Below are 24,854 nucleotides of genomic sequence, written 5' to 3' on the forward strand. Positions count from 1 at the left end.
CTGATTGAAGCTATCTATGACAAACCCACAGCCAATATTTTACTGAATGGAGTTAAACTGAAAGCTTTTCCTCTTAGAACTGGAACCAGACAAGGTTGTCCTCTGTCACCTTTACTATTCAACATAGTGCTGGAAGTTCTAGCCAATACAATTAGGCAAGACAAGGAAATCAAGGGAATCCAAATGGGAGCAGAGGAGGTCAAACTCTCCCTCTTTGCTGACGACATGATCTTATACTTAGAGAACCCCAAAGACTCAACCACAAGACTCCTAGAAGTCATCAAAAAATACAGTAATGTTTCAGGATATAAAATCAATGTCCACAAGTCAGTAGCCTTTTTATACACCAATAACAGTCAAGATGAGAAGCTAATTAAGGACACAACTCCCTTCACCATAGTTTCAAAGAAAATGAAATACCTAGGAATATACCTAACGAAGGAGGTGAAGGACCTCTATAAAGAAAACTATGAACTCCTCAGAAAGGAAATAGCAGAGGATATTAACAAATGGAAGAACATACCATGCTCATGGATGGGAAGAATCAACATTGTTAAAATGTCTATACTTCCCAAAGCAATCTACCTATGCAATGCCATTCCTATCAAAGTACCTACATCGTACTTTCAAGATTTGGAAAAAATGATTCTGCGTTTTGTATGGAACCAGAAAAAACCCCGTATAGCTAAGGCAGTTCTTAGTAACAAAAATAAAGCTGGGGGCATCAGCATACCAGATTTTAGTCTGTACTACAAAGCCATAGTGGTCAAGACAGCATGGTACTGGCACAAAAACAGAGACATAGACACTTGGAATCGAATTGAACACCAAGAAATGAAACTAACATCTTACAACCACCTAATCTTCGATAAACCAAACAAGAACTTACCTTGGGGGAAAAACTCCCTATTCAATAAATGGTGTTGGGAGAACTGGATGTCTACATGTAAAAGACTGAAACTGGACCCACACCTTTCCCCACTCACAAAAATTGATTCAAGATGGATAAAGGACTTAAATTTAAGGCACGAAACAATAAAAATCCTCCAAGAAAGCATAGGCAAAACACTGGAAGATATTGGCCTGGGGGAAGACTTCATGAAGAGGACTGCCATGGCAATTGCAACAACAACAAAAATAAACAAATGGGACTTCATTAAACTGAAAAGCTTCTGTACAGCTAAGGAGACAATAACCAAAGCAAAGAGACAACCCACACAATGGGAAAGGATATTTGCATATTTTCAATCAGACAAAAGCTTGATAACCAGGATCTATAGAGAACTCAAATTAATCCACATGAAAAAAGCCAACAATCCCTTATATCAATGGGCAAGAGACATGAATAGAACTTTCTCTAAAGACGACAGACGAATGGCTAACAAACACATGAAAAAATGTTCATCATCTCTATATATTAGAGAAATGCAAATCAAAACATCCCTGAGATATCATCTAACCCCAGTGAGAATGGCCCATATCACAAAATCTCAAAACTGCAGATGCTGGCGTGGATGTGGAGAGAAGGGAACACTTTTACATTGCTGGTGGGACTGCAAACTAGTACAACCTTTCTGGAAGGAAGTATGGAGAAACCTCAAAGCACTCAACCTAGACCTCCCATTCGATCCTGCAATCCCATTACTGGGCATCTACCCAGAAGGAAAGAAATCCTTTTATCATAAGGACACTTGTACTAGACTGTTTATTGCAGCTCAATTTACAATCGCCAAAATGTGGAAACAGCCTAAATGCCCACCAACCCAGGAATGGATTAACAAGCTGTGGTATATGTATACCATGGAATACTATTCAGCCATTAAAAAAAATGGAGACTTTACATCCTTCGTATTAACCTGGATGGAAGTGGAAGACATTATTCTTAGTAAAGCATCACAAGAATGGAGAAGCATGAATCCTATGTACTCAATCTTGATATGAGGACAATTAATGACAATTAAGGTCATGGGGGGGAAGCAGAAAGAGGGATGGAGGGAGGGGGGTGGGGCCTTAGTGTGTGTCACACTTTATGGGGGCAAGACATGATTGCAAGAGGGACTTTACCTAACAATTGTAATCAGTGTAACTGGCTTATTGTACCCTCAATGAATCCCCAACAATAAAAAAAAAAAATGGGAAAAAAAAAAAAAAAGAAAAAAAAAAAAAGAATGATCTTTAGATGGTAGAATGGGGATTATTTTTAATTTCATTTTTTGTACTTTTTAGTATTTTTATTTTTTATGATTTTATTTATTTATAAATAGAATGATAAGCACAATTTTTTGAAAGAGTCTTTGCATGCGTATCAGCTTGAAATCTTATAAAGGTAATAACGGGTAAATCCTTCAAATTAAAGAAAATAGCTGAACAATTCTTTCCTGGGCACCTGGCCTCTTCCAGCATATCCTCTGGTCTTTAATACATATTGCTTGGCCTTGACAGAACTGGGGTCACAGTCACTATTTGTTTCAGGGCCACGTGCAGGTACAACATTCCTAAGCCATAACAGGTGGTTCTTGTGAAGGGAAGGGGCAGTAGCTAAGGGGAGTTTCAAGGCCAATAAAGCCAGATTTAAAGCAGGTGCTAACAGCAGCATCTCAGAAGGATGAGAGGATTTGAGAGTGCTCTGAAGGAAGAGAAATTATAAAAAAATTACTCAAACTCACTAAACCAAGTCAGCAAGTATAACTGATGTTTGTATGGATGTACATGTGTTCTACCAGAATGGAAGCTGTCTCTAGGTCTAGGGTGATGGATAGAAATGTATGAGAATTTCTAGAAAGCATATCATCGTCTGCCTTTGCAAGCCAACCTAATAAAAACCAAACACTAGTGTATATATTATTAATTACAAAATATTTTTCATGGTACATAATAATATGATCGTTATTAATGTTTCCTTAGGGCTTACCATGAATTAGGCACAGTGCTGTAAATGATCCCAGCACTTTAGTTCAGTGCTGTCACGACACCCCCTGTGATGTTGCTCCAGCCTATCATCTTTTCTCCACTGCCCCTTCCCACTGCAGTCCACCATCCCATTTCACTATCTCACAAAAGAAAAAAAATCAGATTTTTTTTTTTTTTTACTTTTTTTTTTTTTGTAGAGACAGAGTCTCACTTTACCACCCTCGGTAGAGTGCCATGACATCACAGGGCTCACAGCAACCTCTAACTCTTGGGCTTTCGTGATTCTCCTGCCTCAGCCTCCCGAGCAGCTGGGACTACAGGCACCCGCCACAACACCCAGCTATTTTTTTGTTGCAGTTCGGCCGGGGCTGGGTTTGAACCCACCACCCTCGGTACATGGGGCCGGCACCCTACTCACTGAGCCACAGGCGCCACCCAAAAAATCAGATTTTATTTCAGAAATTAAATTTGCTCCACATTTCAGCCACATGAAATATGCACTATGCCACATAGTCAAAAGTGGCATAGTGCATACAATTACTTTCATTGTATTTGTTACAATAAACCATGTACTCTAAATCTAACTAACTGGAAAAAATAAAAGCGTAGTGTTTGCTAAATCTCAGTGTGGTTGAGTAGTGCCTGATCTATTGGGACTGTGGTCCAGGAAGAAAAGTTCTGGTGTAACTTATGTCAGACTTCCCTGAGAGGTCGCCTAGATTCCATCACTATTACTATCATTCCTTTGGCTATATGAAAGTGGAGGGTGGGAAGGAAGATAATTATAATTAAGGATTCAATTTCTTTGAAATTAAAGAAATAGTCACTTTAAGGGCAAGGGAGACACTTAGTAAAATTAGCACCAGTTCTCATGGGGTTGATATTTTCACCACATGGATTGATGTTGAAGAGAATGTGATGGGACCTGCAGTGATCCAAACCATATAAAGGCCTCCTACACATATGTATGTGATATTTACATTGTTATAGATTGGAAATCATTATTTTACCAAACCCTGTCAAGAAATACTTGACACGGGGATAAGAGGGTTCGGCTACTTCTTCCCATATACATGGCCATTGTAGGATTTTGAAATTTTGAAATTTTGAATCATGAGAGCAATTGTGCCAGAGTTAATAAGCCAGCACTGTGACTCTCTGAGACAGTTCGGGCTTCTACAACAACATGCCATAACCAGAAGGCTTGTAAATAAGACAAATGGATCTTTTTCAGCTCTGAAGCTCCTAAGTCCAAGAGCAGACGCCAGTCGCTCAGGGGTGCGGTGAGAGCTGGCTTCCTGGTTCATGGCTGGCTGTTTACACTCACCGTCACCTCACGTGGCAGAAGGGATGAGGCAGCTCCCAGAGCCTCTTTTATACATTTATTGCAGTGACTAACCAAGAAATCAATCCATGTTTTCCTTTTTTTCTCTTCAATAGCTTGATAATGAAGTTGAAAAGACAGCAAATCTTGTCATTAGCAACTGGAATCAGCAAATTAAGGCAAGTATTCACAAATACCATTGTGCAAACTGTTTTAGGATCAAAGCTTGTTGCTTTTATCCAAACACAATCCCGTGTTCTAGTGTTAGTAATTCTAAGTCCTAACGGAAGAGAAAAATGTTTCCTCACCCGAGTTATTACAAACATATATCTTTCACCCAAACCAACAGAAGTGCATGACTCCAAATGTGATTATGATTTATAACTAACACATAACATTTATCATGTGCCAAATGCTATATATTTATATATTTAATCATCATAACAACCCAATGTAACGTGACTTTGCATTGTCCCATTTTACAGATGAGCAAATGGAGACGCAGAGAGGTTAGGTAATTTGCCCAAGATTACAAAGCTTGTTGATGGTTGAACCAACAGTTGTTGCAGGTCTATAAGTTGTTGGGTTCCAAGGTCACTGCTCTTAATCATTATACTATACTGTGTAATTTGCAACTTAGGGCAAAGTGCCAAACATCAACTGAGGGTAGAAGGTGTTAGTGACTCTGCCTCACTAGTAAGGGTGGCCCAGTGAGGAGTGGGTAGCAGTGTGTAAGGGAGGATGGATATATCAGCTCTACAAGTATGTATGGTCCCCTTCTTGGGCATAACTATGATTCTTATTTTCAAATAGTTTAAAATTAGTTAGCTAGACAACACATGTTCAGGAAATAGTGAATAAATTCTAAGGAGAGGAATTATGATCTGGTGTGAAAAACTAGAGCATACGACTGTGGGTTCTTAAGCTGAGAAAATGACAGATGACTCTGTACAGAAGATTATGTACAGAGATTATTCTATGTACAGATATGTACAGAAGATTATTCTAGAGCAATCTAGTATAGGAAGAATTCATTTCAGATAGAAAGGACTAGAAACCAGGAAATCTGCTAAGAAAACTCAATGAACTCCTTTGAGGAGGCTTGCATTCCAGAAGCTGAAATTTTCCTTTTTCATCTCCAAAGCGTTAGTGCCCAAAAGACCCTTTACAAATAAACAGCCAGGAGTGCTAAATAACTAGTGATGGATGCCTCAGAAACACGGGGCCCCAGCAAGCTTCGGAGACATCTGCTGAAACTAAGGCCTGACTCCATGAGATTGAGGACAATTAATAAATGTCTAAGATAAATGAATTTCTATATGCACCATCAATATTTTAATGTCCCAGAAACAGTATCCAGTCATTTGTTTTTAAGTTTTGCTCTTGGTTTTATGAGCTTTCTTTAAAAGGGTTTGTTTTAAAAAATCCAATTTCTTTAAATATTTAGCTTTTAATTCAATACAATGGACCAAATGGCACAATGTCCAGAAGCTGCAATTGCCTCCAAGAACCAAAAACATCTTTGATTATTTCCTAGTTTCTACCAAGTCATTTTTCTAAATAAAAAGACTTTTTATGAAGAGTGACAGAAAATTTGGAGAATATAAAATTCTTGGGTGGTAATAATTTTCTCCCCTATTATAATTCAAGGGGTTCAGTTTGTCAGTGATGAAGCCCAGGCTTCTCGGAGCCGCAGATGAGAAGCCTTGGAGGACCGGGCAGCTTGCTGTCTCTTCCCATTTATCCGCTGATGGAAGGGGGAAGAAGAGGGCCATAGCTTCTTAATCCTTTTGTTTCCTTCTATAAAGGCTTCCCAGGTTTACAGTGAGGCAAAAGGCTTTGCTTCTGATTCCTGAGGTAAAATGCCAAAGAAAGAAAGCCCACAGCTCTGTCCACCCAACCTAGAGGTGAAAAGCCAAAGGATCTTTCAGTCAGCCCCGTTCCTGACTAGCCTAAATCCACCTCAAACCAAATTTTGTTCACTTGTTTTATTTCTGGAGCATCACCTTCAGCCAAATGCCAACTGTGCAGCGTAGGAAATGAACACCCGAGTCCTAACCCACTCCCAGGTTTAGACATCAGCAGGGTGGGGTGACTCTGAGCACTTTTCCCCTCTTTACCTCTCCCTCTCCTAACTCCAACAAGTGGAGAGCGTTTCACAAGATGCCGGGCAAGTACACGGCTCTTGACCTGGGTGTCAGGGAGCAAAATTTTGACACTTGCTGGAAATTTTAAGAGAACATCTTTTTAAAAACCCTCAGTTGTTGCCTATGTTGGTTTAAAAGAATGGTTCAGGCAGTCTTCTGTGTTTACTGTGATATTTTTGTGGTACAGCCATCACGTTCACTAGAACATTGTTTTGGAAGATTTCAGGCCTTCGGTGATTTAGCAAAATGTATAACCCTCTTGAGTTTACCCAATGTAATGAAAAAATATGCAGGGTTCTACTAAGTATTGGCTGTTGTGATGTTTTAGGTAGATGTTGAGGCAAGGGCAGGAATAAAGAACTAAAGATACACAATTATTAAATACACCCTATTTCAATCACAAGAGCTTTTCTGTCCATATTAGTCTCTGCCCTTTTTTTTTTTTTCTTGTTTGTATGTTTTTGACTCTAGGCTAAGAAGAAATTAATGGTGAGTACCAAGAAGCACGAGGCACTTTTCCAGCTTGCAGAAAGCTCCAAGCAATCTCTGAATGAGAAAGAGAAGCGGAAGGTAAGCAGCTCTCACAGCCGGCGGGGTGCCGGTGGCTTAGAGGCAGACGGCAGCACAGAGAACTGGCTGATTCTTCCCTCTGTGCAGGACCTCAGCGGAGATGTACCTTGGCAGAGCATCAGAAGGGATGCTAAATCATTCCTGGTCCACACTTACATATTGTTTAAACTTTTTTAATTTTTTGAATTTTTTTTTCAGAGACAGGGTCTTGGTATGTTACCCAGGCTGGTTTCAGACTCCTGAATTCAAAGGATCCTCCTGCTCCACCCTCTCAAGTAGCTGGGACCACAGGTGCTTGTCACCACACCTGGCCCACATATATTTTTAAAAAATATTATTGACAGATGACAAATGAAACCAATGGTGTCCAAAACTTTTTGAAAGGAAACTCTCTCAATTACAAAAGAAAATCTCTCAGCTCACCCCCAAAGTAAGTTAAAATATATATATATATATTTCTGGCTCTGTGCCTCAGTGGTTGGGGCACTGGCCACATACACTGGAGCTGGTGGATTCCAACCCAGCCCTGGCCTGGCTAAACAACAGTGACAAAAAACAACAACAACAACAACAAAATAGCCAGGTGTTGTGGCAGGCACCTATAGTCCCAGCTACTTGGGAGGCTGAGGCAAGAGAACTGCTTAAGCCCAAGAGTTTGAGGTTGCTGTGAGCTGTGATGCCACAGCACTCTACCGAGGGTGACATAGTGACACATAGTCTCAAAAAATATATATATGTATATGTATATACATATACTTCATAAATGTATGTTATGCATAGTACTTTATAAATTATACTAATATGAATATTATACAGCATATAAAAGTAGAAATGTTTGCAGAATGAGATAAAGATGAAATAATATTTTATTTTTTGTATTAAATCATAGCTGTGTACATTAATGCGATCATGGGGCACCATACACTGGTTTTATAGACTGTTTGACACATTTTCATCACACTGGTTAACATAGCCTTCCTGGCGTTTTCTTAGTTATTGTGTTAAGACATTTATATTCTACATTTACTAAGTTTCACATTGAAATAATATTTTCAATGATCAGCTAACCATGATGCCTTTGTATAATCATTAAGTAATGCTTCAAGGCAAAATAAACACTTGGAGGAAACCTTAGCCATAGTAAATATGAATTCATATTTTTAGTGGTCCTCTTGATCATTTAAAACTTTTTCATCAGCTTCTCACCAGCCCTCACTAGCTTGTTTCCATCTTGGCCTTTCTCGTGGGTGATGACGTGCTCGTAACCAGGAACAAGAGAGCCAGAGCTCTGACTTTTCTGTGGCTTCCTTGTGTTTGTTCAGTGGTGACATCAATCGCTAAGTCTTTGGCAGAAATACTTTTAAGATGTTTGTACATTTTGTGTATGTTTACCTAAGTGGAGCCAGATAACAGGTCTGTAAAGCCACGTGACCCAGGCAACTGGCAATGGCCACATGTCCCTGAAAGCTGGAGGTGAAGACACTAGTGAGGCCCCAGATAGCTCTTCCGGTTGCAGAGTCCCACTCTTCCCCCAGGCTGCTTCAGAATTCATTACTATACATGTGTGACACCAATGGAACTCATATATTTAAAAAAAAAAAAAAGTGAGCTCGATGATTCTGTTTTTTAAGCAAAAATGACCGGAAATAATATTGGGGTAGAGGAATAAAATTAAGATGCAGTGGCTCATGCCTGTAATCCTAGCAATTTGGGAGGCTGAGGTAGGAGGATTGCTTGAAGTCATGGGTTCAAGATCAATCTGTGCCACATAGTGAGACCTCATTTCTACAAAAAATAGAAAATTTGGCCAGGCCAGTTACTTGAGAGGCTGAGGCAGGAGGATCACTTGAGCCCAAGAATCTGAGGGTGCAGTCAGCTCTGATGATAACACTGCACTCTAGCCCGGGCAATAGAGGGAGGCCCCGTCTCAAAAAAAACAAAACAAAACATATTTTCTGTTTATACCCCACCTCTTGTGGTATGTGCCCCAGATTAGAAAACTTTGAAATAGTCACTATCTTCTCCAAACGATCAAGAGTCCCCTAAGGAGATACAGCCAGCACCACTGCAATGCCAACTGTTCTTAAAAGGAAAAGAAAATTGTCATTGCAAGTTGTTCTCATTTCATCTGAAGAAATTATCAGTTGAATAACTTAAATTCATGGTGAGCAAGATTTTACCAGGTTGTTACTTCTCCATGTGTTAGTTCTCACAGTTGGAAATGATCATAATCAGGATTGAGTAATGAGGCAGCTTCCAGTGAGGCCAACCCCCAGTAAGTTAAAACACTGACCACCTGCCCTTCTGGGGGCCTCCAGAGACCTCATGGAAAGCTATTCTTCACTGATGTCAAGTATTGACAAAGGGAAATTCAGAAGGGGTGAATTTCCACTTCCCGCTCAGGGACAGCTGCCCCAGGAGGCCAAAGTCCACACTGCAGCTGCCTCTTCCAGCTGGTCTCGTAACCACAGCCTCAGCCGTGATTCCATCACACTGCTCAGTCTGGAAGGCTGAAGGCCCAAGTGGCATTCACTTTCTGCTCACACCTGGTCTCTGAGCTGAGCCTCTTGGTTTCTTCCAGCATCCTGGTCCTCACCAGAGCTGATGGAAACCTCTGGGCTCCTCTCTCCTCCACCCACACACTCCAGTAGGCTATCTGGTCTCTTGCCCCAGAATGAACAGAAGTCAGCACAGTCACCTGCTAACCAATGGTGCCTGCAGCAGAGAGGCCTGTCCATCCTGCGCTCTGACCCTGACCCAGAGGCCCACTCTTCATTACCTCACTCTCTCCAGAATCTCAGACCACCCCTCTCTAATGGTCCCTTCCCACCTGCCTTCTCAGCTCCAGGTCCTAGTCAGTCCTGGCTGCTATTATCAAGTACCATCATTGAGGTGGCTTCAAAAATGGACATTTATTTCTCACAGTTCTTGAGGCTGAAAGTCCGAGATCAGGGTGCCATCTGATGAAAACCCTCTTGTAGGCTAGAGACTGCCAAGTTCTAGTTATAAACTCATGTGGTAGAAAGAGGGCAAGGCAACTCTCTGGGATCTCTTTATAAGGGCACTAATCCCATTCATGAGAGTTCCACACATCCCATTTCACCCCCTATCTTGGGACAGTAGGGAGAGTTGGGAAGCCACTTTTCTATGGAGCCACTTTTCTCCAGATGTGATCACCATGTCTCCTTTTTATACTAAGTTAGAGAAGGGGTTATCTCTGCACTGTGTCCACTTTCCCATCTCCTATTCACCAATCCACTAAGAAAGTTCTTGCCTTCAGAAACAATGTCTTTCTTATTGCTAAAGCTAGTACGTACTTTTCAGTTCTTCCTTTATTTGACTTTTTTAAAGTATTAAGCATCTCTTATTTCTCTTTCCTATAAAATTCTCTTCTTTTAACTTTAGCAGCACCTCATGCTTTCTTTAGCAGCACCTCATGCTTTGGGTTTTCCTCCTACTCTTCTGTACTTTTTATCTTCAACTTTTTTGTAGTTGTTGTTGCAGTTTTTGGCCAGGGCGAGGTTTGAACCCACCACCTCTGGTATATAGGGCTGGCGCCCTACTCCTTGAGCCATAGGCACTGCCCTATCTTTGACTTCTTTATGGACTCCTCTTCCCTGCCTGACCTTTATGCATTGCATTTTCTGAACCTTTCTCTCCCAGGCCTCACTCTGTTTTATTCACCATTGTATCACCAGTGTCCAACATGGTACTCTTTTTTTTTTTTTTTTTTTGTAGAGACAGAGTCTCACTTTACCGCCTTCGGTAGAGTGCCATGATGTCACAGGACTCACAGCAACCTCTAGCTCTTAGGCTTCCACGATTCTCCTGTCTCAGCCTCCCGAGTAGCTGGGACTACAGGCGCCCACCACAACGCCTGGCTATTTTTTGGTTGCAGTTCAGCCGGGGCTGGGTTTGAACCCACCACCCTCGGTATATGGGACCGGCACCCTACTCACTGAGCCACAGGCGCCACCCCCAACATGGTACTCTTGATATCAGCTACTCAATAATATATTCTCAAGGCTTCAAGGACTGTATCTATTGACAATACCCAAATTTATATCTCCAGCCCCAACCAAACTCTAACCTGCTTTCTGGCACATTGACCTCAACATGCAAACTTAGACCCATCTCGTCTCTCTACCAAGGATAAACTTTATTCCTGTGTTCTCTATATTACCACCCACTGTACCCTCCCAATTCTAACTCTTACACCAAATATTCTTGAATTTGTTTGTTTATGTCTATCTGCGCTGCTGATGTGCTCTCCTAAGCCACCATCTCCTCTGCCTGCTTTGTTGTAACCAGCAAACCACTAGTGTTTTGCCCTTAGTGTTGCCTGTTCTTATCCGTGTCCCATGTACAAGCCAAGCTGACTTTTCCAATGCTTGAATCTGAGCATACCAATCTCCTTGTAAAAGCCCTCAAAGGCTTCCCAGTGACTTCACATTAAAGTTGAAAACTCTTTACGTGGCCTTTAAGACCGTTTCTGACTTGACCCTTGTCTATCTCTTCAATGTCATCAGTCACTTCTTTCCTTCTCAATCTATGTCATCCAACCTCATCTAAAAATTTTTTCTGTATGATGCCATGCATTTTTGCCTTATCAATTCCTCCTTTTACTTTATGTTTATTCACAGGGGAGTCAGTTTCTTTTTTGAGCACTTACTAGGTACCAAGTTATAGCTGAATGTCATTTTAATTGCAAGGCTGGGTAACTGTCTCTCCTGGTGCCCTAGTGATCCCTAAGTATACCATCCTGGGATCTAGCACACAGGATGGTAATGGCCCGTGTGGCCGGTCTAGTTCCTTTTTCTATCCTCAAGGCCTTGCACATGACACTTTAAGGGCACTCCCCGTCTGGTGAATAAATGAGATGTTTATTCCAAGAGAAAGAGGGAAAGAAAAAGAATTCAAGCTTTGACAAGTTTTAGTAAAGATTTATAAAAAGTTCCTTAAATAAAAATATGAGTCTTTCAGGCGGCACCTGTGGCTCCGTCGGTAAGGCGCCGGCCCCATATATGGAGGGTAGCGGGTTCAAACCCGGCCCCGGCCAAACTGCAACCAAGAAATAACCAGGCGTTGTGGCAGGCGCCTGTAGTCCCAGCTACTTGGGAGGCTGAGGCAAGAGAATCGCTTAGGCCCAGGAGTTGGAGGTTGCTGTGAGCTGTGTGAGGCCATGGCACTCTACCGAGGGCCATAAAGTGAGACTCTGTCTCTACAAAAAAAAAAAATGAGTCTTTCTTAAACGGAGATCTGGGGGGAAAAGGAATATAGGAATCTACATTCTTCCTCTGTATATATATATACTGGAACTATTTGTTGTAAATTTGCTGAGCTTACACTTCTAGTCAACAGCTCTATAGGATAGACTGTGAGTATAAAAGGTACCAAAAGTGACTAAGTTCTCATTCCTGAGGGTCTGCGCATTCTCAGTGAACATCTAAGGACAGTGATTTAGCAAAATATAACCATGGAACCCTTTGAATCCTTGCACTGTATTATCATCAGATTAAAATTCATAAGCTCATGTTTCTACAGATGGATCTGGTTCATTACACTTGATACACAAAACCAAACATGCTCTGTGTAGGTCACACATCAGAGCCCAGGGACAGTTGAATAGCTAGCATATCATTGGCATAATAAGGTAAGTAGCACTAACCCTCAGCACTTTAAATGAATGTTCTTCATTACTGTAACATTAGTCAAATGTCCTTAAACATAAAGGTCAATCTGAAAAGCCTCTGTCTCTGCCCTTAAAACTTGAAAGCTGCTGCAGGGGGTGGGGGGCAGTTAATGTTCCGTAAAGATTCCGTAAAGAGTGGCATGAAGACTATTTGCATCAGGTTCCCTGGAAAAGATAGTCAAAATTCAGATTTTTCAATACCACGACAGAGCTACTGAACCAATATTATTACTTGCTACTTGTAGAACTCTGGAATTTGCAGTTTTACAAGCTCTTCAGGTCCTTTCTAGACATGCCAATGTTTGAGAACCATTTATATAATCCAACTTTCTCATTTCTCAGAGACATGAAATTACTTGTCTGGGCATTTTAAGAGTGAATTTTGGCTACCCTGGCCCAGGAAGTTTTATAGTACTGTACTTTGATTTTTCCGGAAGATTTAACAATCAGAATGGGAAATTTGGGTGACTGGCGAGAGGGGACTCTGTGTGCAGGAGCAGATCATAGGGGAGCAGAGTGAGAGGAAACCATCTGCAAGCTGCCCCCAACTTCAGTGAACACTGGCTGTGTGTGAGGCTTTTCGCTGATAATAATTCTCCTTGCTGATCACTGAGTGCTGCACCAGGTGCTGGGCAGTGTGCTGCACGCCTCATGTGCGGCACCTACTTGGATCCTCAAAGCAACCCCGCCAACTACGGACGTCATTATCTCCATCACGGAGATGAGTAAACGGGCTCATGAAGGCTGACTTGTCTGAGGACACTAATCCCACAAGTCTGAATCCACAACTCTACTGCTGGGTTTATATAATGAAAGTAAGACAGGGCAGTAGTCAGGCCCATTCTAAAAGTTAGTTCTAAGTGTTACATGACTGTAAGAAATTCAGGAGCCTAGAGGATTGATTTACCAGGTAAGACTGCAGGATGCACTGGTCTATGACAGTCTTGAGCTGGAGAGCGCCACCTGCACGGCAGTCCTCCACTGTTCTGCTGTTTGACTTTCTTTGACTGGATGGACGCAGACAAATCACTTAATCTTTAAGGGCCTCAGTTTCCTCCTGTATGAAATTGTGGGGATCATATTGAAAGGCCCTTAGGTTTCCTCTGGTTTTCCCATTTCTTTGTTTCTGAACAAAATTTGGGGGGTTTGTCAACTATAGTCGCTGTTATCTATGATTCTAGGTATAGCTAGAATCTAGATATTTGATTCCTGTGGAATACAAAGGGCTTTCATAAATCTTAATGAGTATGTGACACTGATGTTTTACTTTAGCTCTTGAATAAACTGAAGAAATCAACTGAGAAGTTAGAAAAGGAAGATGAAAATTACTACCAAAAAAATCTGGCAGGCTGTTCTACCAGACTGAAATGGGAAAACACACTAGAAAACTGCTATCAGGTAAGTTACACATTTGCATTTTTTTTTCTTTTCCTGAGCTTTGTGTGACCTTGAAATTGGAGGTCAGATCTATAGTTATAAGACCTGCTCTCTGTCTTAGCTATGACGCTCACTCATATTGTGACTATCGAAAAATCACATTTTCTCTCTTCATTTCAATTTCTCCATGGATATAATAATTATCAGTGAAAATTTATTGGGTATCATTGGCCAGGGTTTCTGTGCTGTCAAAGTAAAGTGTAAATTAAGGCTAAGGTATTAGGTACTCAGAAGTGAGCTTTAGGCATGAGAGCTGATTCATACAGTGACCACCGATGGATGTCAGGCATTGAGTGTAGAGCAATGAATAATAATAAAAAAAAATAAATAAATAAATAAAAAGAGCTGCAAAATAGCTCAAAGACAGTAAAAAAAAAAAAAATAGTGTACCACTTTGACACTTGAGATATGCACTTTAGTAGCAAAAACAGGCACATAAGGCTCGGCGCCTGTAGCTTAGTGAGAAGGGCACCAGCCACATACACCAAAGGCTGTTGGGTTCAAGCCCTGCCCGGGCCTGCTAAACAACACTGACAACTGCAACCAAAAAATAGCTGGGCATTGTGGTATGTGCCTATAATCCCAGCTATGTGGGAGGCTGAAGCGAGAGAATCGCTTGAGCCCAAGAGTTTGAGGTTGCTGTGAGCTGTGATGCCACGGCACTCTACCAAGGGGGACAAAGTCAGGCATGTTAAAAAGGAATTACGACAAATCATTTGATAAAAAGAGTCAAAAGATATGAACAATAAAATCACAAAAGGTGAAATCAAAATCACCAATAAACATACAAAAAAGTGCTCAATCATTTTGCAAAAATTAGACATTGACAGTATGTCAAGGATGTACTCCTATAGTAGGAATAATTTAATGAATGTGCATATACCCATAACATAGCAGTTCTCTTTTAGATAAACATTCTAATGAAAAATTTGCACCTGTACTCCGAGAGTGAGGCATAGGAATGTTTATTGCAGATTGTATAGTAAGAAAAAAATGTACACAATCTTCATACCCATCAGGAGAAGAATTATTCTTAAAATGTGCTTTTATTTGGAAAGTGGACTAACATCCAGAAGAAGTTCATTAAATCTATACTTAAACATAGATTAACCTAAAAAATATGTTGAAGAAAAGAAATAGACCACCTGTATAGTTATGTAATGTAACAAAAAAGTTTTTTAACTCACACCCAGACTATATTGTATTTGTAAACACGTACATATGGACTGGGCCTACGTTGAGTGGAAGAAATGGAGCTCATGGTGGAAAATCACAGGGCTACCCCATACGGCCTCACAGCTTGTGCAGGGCCCCTGTTAAAGGGGTACAACCACCCAGGCTTGAACGTTACCTCAACTACATATGAATAGTTCAGCTCTCTATTTTTTTAAGTCAACATAAACATGACCCAATTAAATAATTGTCAATTCTGGATGGTAAGAACATGAATATTTTTGCTTTATTTTTCTCCACTTGTTTTAAGTTAAAAAAACCATTTAAAGCAGGTGCAAGTGGAAAAATAAATAATTGAATGGCCAACGTGTAACAAGCGCTCTGCACCCTCTTTCCTAGGCACGGGGCTAAGTATATTACATATCTGTGTTCATCACAACACTATAGGGAAGGCAATCATTTTATTCCCAATTTATATTTGTGGAAATTGAGGCTGGAGAGACGAAGTAACTTGCCTTAGATGATTTTGGGATTCTGCCTGGGCCCTGCACTGTGCTCCTGCCCTACTGAAGAATTAGGGGAGGGGAAAGTATATGCAAGCAGACAAGAAGGGCTGTATTTAAACCTCTTGCAGGTCAGCACTTTCAAGGTAGGGTAGATGCAGAAGTAGGGAAGAAAAGGGAAATCAAAGGAGAGATCAAAACTTGGGTCAAAGAGAAGAAGTAATGAGAGGATGACTCTTTTTTAATTTACACCTTCAAACATAGGCTCCTGGTACACCCGCTACTTACACTGAACAGGTTTGAGATGAAGGTGACGAGAAAAGTCCAGGGATTTAGACTTCAGCTTTGTTCATTTGAAGTCCGGCTCACCACCTGGGCTCTGATCTTGCCTCACCTCCTAGGACTTCTCAATGAAGCTGTTGCCTTTCTACCAAGACCGGCTTGCCTGTTAGGAAATGGGAAAGACATTTCTATTCTCATTCTGTTTTCCAGGCACTTTTCAAAGGCTATGAGAAAATGTTTCATCTCAATGCCCCCGTCCTTCTCACCTATGTCACAGCAATGGGAGACGATGGGTCCTACTTGGTACAGCTAGCAACCAGCTGGCCTGCAATCCGTGTTGGGTGCTGCTGTGGCTATGCTCATTACCAGAGGCTCTTACTAGTTCTCTCCCTCCTTCGTCTCAGTTTCCTTTTCTCCTGTTCAGGCCCTTCTACACCCTTCCCCTCCAAACCCTCCCCAGCCCTTCCAGCAGTCCCAATTTTTAGTGATGTTTAGTGAAACATCATGAAAATGATCTTCTTTCTTGACAAGGTCTTCCTGGTGGTAACAAAATACACATTGATTTACATTTCAAAAGACCTCCTTTCAACTTCAGCTTTAAAATATTTAAGACCCAGGATTTTTTCTAAATTATTAGCTTTCAAGTCAGATAGAATATCCACTGAAAGCTATAATCTCCTTGGGAAAGAGTTATTTCCTTTCACCCTTCTTGTGTCCAGGATTTTTGCTACCACTCTGCTGGAGGCCTTTTAGTTGACGCAACTCTTCTTATTCCACCTTCCTCTGCCTCTGGAGTGCCAGCCCTCGCCCATTAGACCCAGCTCAAGACAAGCTGTGTCAAGTCGTCCTTGCTTCACCCTCCCTCCCAGTAACAACATCCTTATGTGGCACTTCCTTGGCCTGTCTGCACTCAGTCTACACCAGCAGGTCACCCACTCTCTATTACTCTGTGCATTCTAAAACTTGTGCATTCAAATGCCAGAGTAAAAGTTAGATTCATGGAGACATATAACAAAGGCAGGATGAATTAACTCAAAGGGGAATTTTATTATTTAAGTGTGAGAGATGGAAATGGGACAATTAAGAGTCTCTCAGTTTCATCCTCCCCTCCCCATTCTCTCACATCCTTCTGTGAAAATTGAATACAAGAATTCATTTTAGGGTCCTAAGAAGTGCCCTCTTACTCCTTCTTACTTGTTGGATCTATAATTCTTTCAGAGAACATTCACTGAACTATGTCCCAGACAGTGTACTAGATACCATGAGAAATAGTATAAAGTCTCAAGTGTGGCTATTAAGTCATGAAACCAATTCCACAATCCACATGTCACCATTAGTCTTATTACTTCATCATCTCACTATGGTCTAGCCCAGTAGTTCTCAGCCTTCCTAATGCCGCAGTATATTTTCATTGTTAAAAAGGGGTCACAACCCACAGGTTGAGAACTGCTGTTCTAGCCACATCCTACCTTCTAAGAAGAAACAGTTCAGATGATAGAAATAATCTTTATTATGTTTTTAAAAATAATAGCCATACTACCAAAACTCACAAAAATCAAATGCTTGGTACCGATAGTACTTACTCAAGGAATTACTTTAGAAAGCCATTTGCAATATGTGTCAGGAATCTTAAAAATGTTTCCTTTCTCAACCAGTGTTCCTAATCTAAACCACAGAACACAGAGAACAATCTGAGCGACTGTTTGCTCAGTTCTCCTAAGGCTGGTACTTGACTAGTACCACTCTAGCGGCAGACAAAGGATGCTTCATGACATGCAATGGATGCCGTAGGACATTGGGCTTCTCTCCTAGGACCCCTATTGAAAAGGTACTGTCTGTCCTATAAATCTATCTTGAAGAAGTAGGTGAAAAACAAGACACAGATTTCTGTTCAAAACATGTTAAAAATAAAAGGGAGTAAACAACCCAAATGACTAAGAGTAGAGGGATGACTTGTTCAATCAACACCCACCTACACAATGGACTCTTTGGAAAGATTAAATGGTGTTTGGGGAGCCTTGTGGCCTGGGAAATTGTTCATGTTTAAGGTTGAGTGAAAAAACCAGGGTAGCAAATTTGAATAATTTGATATATAGAAGATAAAATCCTACATTCACACATACTTAGACTGAAATACATCAAAATGTTAATCTCTGGGTGGAAGAATTAGAAATAATTTCAAAATATGTTTTCTTATGGCCTTATGTGGCCATCCGAGGATGGCCTGGGGTGGCTTGTTAAGATTCAGATTCCTCTACTCAGGAGGCTGAGGCAGCAGAATCGCTGAAGCCCAGGAGTTGGAGGTTGCTGTGAGCTGTGTGACGCCACAGCACTCTACCGAGGGCTATAAAGTGAGACTGTCTCTACAAAAAAAAAAAAAAAAAAAGATTCAGATTCCTGAGCACCTCTCTGGACCCCGTGAATCAGAATTAATGACTCTGAATGCATGATTATAAGAAGGGGTTCAGGTGATTTCCAGACATTCTAAGTTTGAAAGCCCATGTTCTAGAAAGAGCTTATTTTTTTTTTTTTGCCAGTTTTATGACTGCAATTTAAATGAAAATGAAATTGTTCCAAGCTCCTCCTGGAGTAGAAACAAGAATGTCAAGACAATGGGAACCAAAGAGAATGAATGAAGAGCAAGGATTACCATAATGCCTGGGCCCCAGACAGGTGCTAAATTCACTATTTCCTGATAACGTTCTGACGACACTTTCTTCATTTTGTGAAAGCACGGAGTACAGTTTGAGGTCCTCCAGAATATCTTCCTTCTTTATTGCCTGTTTTATGCAAAAAGAATAAGATAATAGAATGCGATGATTCATTAAATGAGATATGGATTTCCCCTTTGCACAGTGGAATTTATTCCTACCTCTTTTCATGAGCAAACATAGATCATTTTAATGATTCCCTGCAGTGTAATTAAAATCTGTTAAACATTACCGTCTCCAAGGGACACTGGTTATTCTAGTGTCATCTCATGTTGGTGCTCGTGGTTCAGGACTCATTAAAGAAGCAGCTATCCACGAAGCACACAATGAGTGCTCGACCCTGGCTTTTATTTCTCCTCTGTCCTTTGCTCCTAGGCTAAACCAGAGAGCTGATTTCTGGATCTTTTTCTAGAGGGTAAGGACTTTTTCTTTTTGGAGATTGTCCATATGAGGTCCACACAACTGAGGAGACTTTGTTTTACATATTTGTTAGGAGGCATAGTCTGCCTTTTGAAGAAGCAACACCTTTAATAGGCTATTCTGTGTCTTTAATCCTGTCTCTGGGAGACAGGAGGGCATAGAGCCACATTTTAATGGCTGATGCCTATGGTTTTGTTGAAAGACTCAGGTGACTGCCAGCAGAAACAAAGGCATTTTAGTCCCCATTGACTTACAAAAATTATTCAGCTTCTGATGCAACTAAGATCATGGCCATGGGGGCACCTGCTCCAGTCTTCTGATCCAAATGTCAAAATACTTGGCAGAAAATCTGAATTTTGCATGTGATGGACATAGATGTTTATAGTTACTGCCAGAGCCTTTTACTACTTTCATTTAAAAGCAGCGTTGAAAAAAAAAAAAAGCAGCATTGAAATGACCACGCACCAATAAACAAAATGTGGTAGATACATATAATAGAATATTATTTAGCCTAAAAAGAAAGGAAATTCTGGCACATGCAGCAGCATGGATGAACCTTGAAGATAAGCAAAACAGCCAGACACAAAGAGACATTATATATTGCATGCATCTTATTATACAGGGTACCAGAGGAGTTAAGTACACAGACACAGGAAGCAGAATGGGAGTTGCCGGGGACTGGTGGGGAGAAGGGAATGAGTAGGCATTGTTTCATGGGTACAGAGTTTCAGTTTTGCAAGATAAAAAAGTTCTGGAGATGGATTATGGTGATGGTTGCACAATCAGGTGAATGTCCTTAATGACACTGAACTGCAGACTTAAAATGGTTAAAATGGCACATTTATGTTAGATAAACTTTATAATAATTTAGAAATATAAATACATTAGAACAAATTTTAATTGCCACATACTATAGATGATATAACAACACAGGGATGTTGAGGAATGTCACACTAGATCCGGCCAGTGGGCCCCTGCAGGCATGCCAAGAGAGGCAGGCTGGGGAATCGAGCCCCCATCTCCCTCACCTCCATCTCCATCACCCTCCATCTTTCTTTCGTCCTGTGGTAGCGTTACCCACCAATTCGCCCAAAGCCCTCTTGGTGAAAGACTGTTGCCCAGTGGTCTTTACATTTGGGATGGAGTTGGTGGGATGGTATCTATGGGAGCAACCCCCCCTGGTCTTCTCTGGTTAAAGGGATGAATGCCCAGGCCTTGTCCTTACAAATAAAGGATGGGGAGAATTTTGTCTTGGACACCTGCCACCTCTGTCAAAGCCAAAAGTCCTCTGGGCACACACCCAGCAGACTCACACTGCTCCCACATGGCCTAGGGATCCCCCTGCATACACCACCTTCCACAACACTGCCCTCCCTGAGAACCACTAGTCAGCGACTCCAGTGCTAAGAGTCTGATGACTTTTTGTAAGCTCTTAATAGCTAATAAGACAAACGTGATTCCCCTCATTTTCCTGTTTACCCTGCCTAGCTAAAAGTCGTGAATCTACACATAGAACTTCTATTATTCCACATGAAATGTGGAGGTTATATTCCCCACCTTCCAACAGTGGACTCTGACTCCTGGGCCTAATTTTAGGTCAGGGTTATGAATTGATCATGTGTTGGGACTCTTCTCTTATCAAATAGGCCCCTCAGAGGGACAAGTTGTATCTCGTCCTCTCCCCTGCAGAGACCGCAATATCTAGGTTTCACTGGGCTTCACTCTCTTTGTCTAGAACTCACAGATGCTTCTCAAGTGCTTTTTTTTTTTTTTCCCCTCTCTCTTCTTTGTGAACTTCAGGGAATCCACAGCCTCTGCCTGATGTCTTTGGGGTCAAGAGCCTGGGGAAAGTGTGAAAGTTAAATCAGTCTTGAAGGAGGAGAGTAGTACAGACACCGAGTCGCACTCCTCCCCTGGAACCTTCCCTCCACTGTGGCTGTCCTGATTTGCCTTTCGGCTGATGGGATGCAGGGCACGAGGCCAATCAGGACAGTTTGCTCAGTTGTCCTCAGGCGTGCCAGCGTTGATGGGTGACTTTAGTTCTGCATAACAACCATCTCTATTGACCTCTTTTTCCATCCTTTTCAGAGCACCCTGGAGCTGGAGAAGGAAAGAATTCAGCTTTTATGCAATAACTTAAACCAGTACAGCCAACATATTTCTCTTTTTGGCCAAACCTTGACCACAGTGAGTAGTGAAGTTCTCTCCATTTCTGGGATTCATGGTAAGAATCGGCGGGAAACCTTTCTTCAGCAGCCTACCTTTGCTTTCCTTGGCGCTACAGTGCCACACACAGATTCACTGTGCCATCGGCAAGATTGATATTGAGAAAGACATCCAGGCTCTGATGGAAGAAACTGCAACTTTATCAACAGAAAATAAATCTGAGTTCCTATTAACCGATTACTTTGTAAGTATGGGGTGGAAGGAAGTTGCATTAATGGGGAACATTAGTCACATTCTGAGAGGCTCTTTTTTTGAAAAGGGGGTTTTCAAAACTAAGGGTTTTTTTTTTTATGAAAAAACCAAAAGCAACTGTAAAGGAAACATTGTGTTTTGTAAATGAAAATGTTGATTTTTTTCATAGGCCATCTACTGCCCCCCCCACTTTTTTTTTTCCCCCCAAAAAAAGGAAAACAAAGAAAACCAGAGGATGTGGTTTACAAACTGGGCACGGGAAACAGGTTCTTGGTATTTTCTGGGAAGGAAGAAAGTCAAGTATGGTTTTAGACAGAATCTTCTTATTCAGTCTTCTATAAAAGTAGCACTAGGCAGACACATTTCACAATCTGTAAATAATCATTGTATATTACATGGTGCTTATATTGGTTGTCTGCACTGATCTCATAATTTATGTGGGTCAGGAATCCAGGTGTGGCTTAGCTGAGTGCCTTTGAGTCCCTCCCAAGGCTGTGATCATGGTATCAGCCAGGGCTGCAGACATCTCAAAGCTCTTCCAGCAGAAGACACACTAGTAAGCTCACTCACATGCTGGTGGCAGGCCCCTAGTCCTCAGGCTGTGGGTAGAGAGTGTCATTTTCTTGCCGTGTGGGTCTCTTCATGTCTCAAAGCATGGCAGCCTGCTTCCCTCAGAATGACTCATCCAAGAGACAGAGCCAGAGTGCCCAAGAAGGATACTCTTTTTTTTTAATTTAATTTTTTAATTTTAATTTTTTTAATTTCAGGTTGATATATGAGTACAAACGATTAGGTTACAATCTTTGTGGAATAATAGTATTTTGTAAACTAATCTCAGAAGTGCCATTTTGTCATATTCTATTAGTTGGAAGAAAGTCAGTAAGCAGAGCACACACTCCAGGGAGGGGAGGCCTGAGTCCTTGCAAATGTGACTCATGGCCAGTATTTTTCTTGGTCCTTTACCTTGAAAAACTTGGACTGAATTACCTGGGGCTGATTTTGAGGGCTTTTGGGTGAGTCTACTTTGCCATGAAAACTGATCAGTGTGCCTTGTCAGAGCCCAGGCATCTCGCCTCTTGGTTGCCTTAAGGAAAATTCTTTGTCCTCCTCGGTCATGTCCTCAAAGATTTTTCCCTCTGTTCCCCTCTTGATTTTTTTTTTTTTTTTAATTTTGGACAGAGCCAGTGCTAGAGTGCAGTGGCATCATCATAGCTGACTACAGTCTCAAACTCCTGGACTTAAGTGATCCTCCTCCCTCAGGCTCCCAGGTGGCTGAGACTGTAAATGCCCACCAGGATGCCAGGCTAATTGTTCTATTTTTAATAGAGATCGGGTCTCGCTCTTACTTAGGCTGATCTTGAACCCCTAAGCTCAAGTGATCTCCCACTGCGGTGGCATCTAAGAGTGCTGGGATTACAAGCATGAGCCACTGCCCACGCCACCCCCTCTTGATATTCTTAATCGTAGATTTTTAGGAGCTAGACTAGTCATTTATTACTAAAACCTGTAAAAGGAATTCTTGGTAACTTTTCCCAGGGCCCTCTGCAATATTTTATTCAGACTTCCAAGCTCCAGATTGGGATGTTAATCTCCTAGTCATGTCCTGTGATAGGGTTGAAAGTACAGCCTAAGTTGACATCCCTGGACCCGGCTCTGGGAATATGATGGTGGGAGAGAAAGAGGCAGTTAGATAGGGCAGAGCAGTAAATCCTGATGAGGTCTCCCCTTCCCCACCCTCCACACAGCAGCAAATGGCCTATTTCTTTTGAGTTTTTTTTTCCCTCACCCTGGAAAAGGCAAGATATATTACCAATGGTAATGTCTGTTGAAAGCAGAAAAAAAAGGTTGAGATGTGAGTAGAAAGATTTGATTATGTGGTAAAAGTACTTTTTAAAAATTCTTCCAAATATCATAGGTGAGAACTGAGATGGAAAAATGTCACCCTCCAAATCCTCTACTTTCTTAAATGCCCCCATTGAATTGCCTGTCAATTAAAATAAGGGTCATTCTCTTTGCAAATTTGACTACTGATCTACTGAATGTAAGGAGGCAGCCATATGATTTGTCTTTAATTGACAGGCTCATGGGAATTTTTGGTTGCTATGAAACTTCAGCGCACTGTAATTTACAACCACATATCTATTTTTTAAGAGAAAGGACTAATCCTATGTACTCAATCTTGATATGAGGACAATTAATGACAATTAAGGTTATGGGGGGGGAAGCAGAAAGAGGGATGGAGGGAGGAGGGTGGGGCCTTAGTGTGTGTCACACTTTATGGGGGCAAGACATGATTGCAAGAGGGACTTTACCTAACAATTGCAATCAGTGTAACTGGCTTATTGTACCCTCAATGAATCCCCAACAATAAAAAAAAAAAAAAAAAGAGAAAGGACTGTGTCTCAAAATGAGTGAATAGGATTTTCTTGACATCGTTAAAGCAGAGCACCCCAATGTCTGACTTTATAGTAACTGGCAATAAGTGTAGGCTGGCTTTTATTCAGTGCTAAGAAATTTTCATGGACCAGAGTAAGCTAGAACAATCTGAATGCAAAAATTGGAGGACTAGTGACCACTGTGAAATATCTGTAAGGTTCCTATCCAAGCCATGGTCAAAAGACTGTATCTCTAGTTTTTATAGACTCCTCCAGTAACTGACCTTCTTCCCAACATGTCTTTCGAAGAGAAGGACGAATTTAAGAAAGTTAAATGACAGAATACATCCAGTCCTCAGGCTGATCCCAGGTCAATCTCTCCTGGAAATCCATGTTTAAACAATAGGTGTCCCCAAACAACCAAGTGAAGTCTTGAACTGGTATAAGAGCTAGGTTGTGATTGGCATACCTCCAGCAAGGAAGGACTTCAGGTTGGGGTTAGCCATCCTCACAGCTTAGTCAGAGCTAACCTGAGCATGTGACATCAGCGTGGGCCTCAGCTATGGGCAAACATGTGAAGGAGCGGTAGAGAATCTGGGATCAAAGCAGTTGGGTTTCAGGAAAAAATACTATTTCAGCACAGGCCTTTGTTATTTTTCTGTGTCACAGGTAAAACAGAGAAACTAAAACCAACTTCATTGAGTTGTAAGAATTGCATTAACAAAGAATATAGAAACCTTTATAATGCACAATACAGACTATGTCAATATTTTTATATACCGTAGAACCTCCATAGCTGACCACCTCCCTACATTGACCACCTCTTTAAGATGACCTTTTCATAGGCCAGACACACAGCACATGTACGCATCAGTACAGTAGGCGAAGTTCC

At 41.3% G+C, this 24,854-nt stretch overlaps 1 protein-coding gene across 3 annotated transcripts in view; it reads left to right on the plus strand.

Annotated features, from left to right (window-relative positions):
• Positions 1–24,854, plus strand: part of NOSTRIN (nitric oxide synthase trafficking) — a 66,296-nt gene that overhangs the window by 30,333 nt on the left and 11,109 nt on the right. For all 3 annotated transcript variants that reach the window (XM_053597484.1, XM_053597486.1, XM_053597485.1), the window contains 5 exons: positions 4,351–4,413; positions 6,853–6,951; positions 13,916–14,041; positions 21,258–21,356; positions 21,454–21,579. In XM_053597484.1, coding sequence (XP_053453459.1) covers positions 4,351–4,413; positions 6,853–6,951; positions 13,916–14,041; positions 21,258–21,356; positions 21,454–21,579 — 513 coding nt within the window. The remainder of the gene's footprint in view (positions 1–4,350; positions 4,414–6,852; positions 6,952–13,915; positions 14,042–21,257; positions 21,357–21,453; positions 21,580–24,854) is intronic.

Source organism: Nycticebus coucang, chromosome 7, assembly GCF_027406575.1.
Source record: "Nycticebus coucang isolate mNycCou1 chromosome 7, mNycCou1.pri, whole genome shotgun sequence".
NCBI lineage: Eukaryota > Metazoa > Chordata > Mammalia > Primates > Lorisidae > Nycticebus > Nycticebus coucang.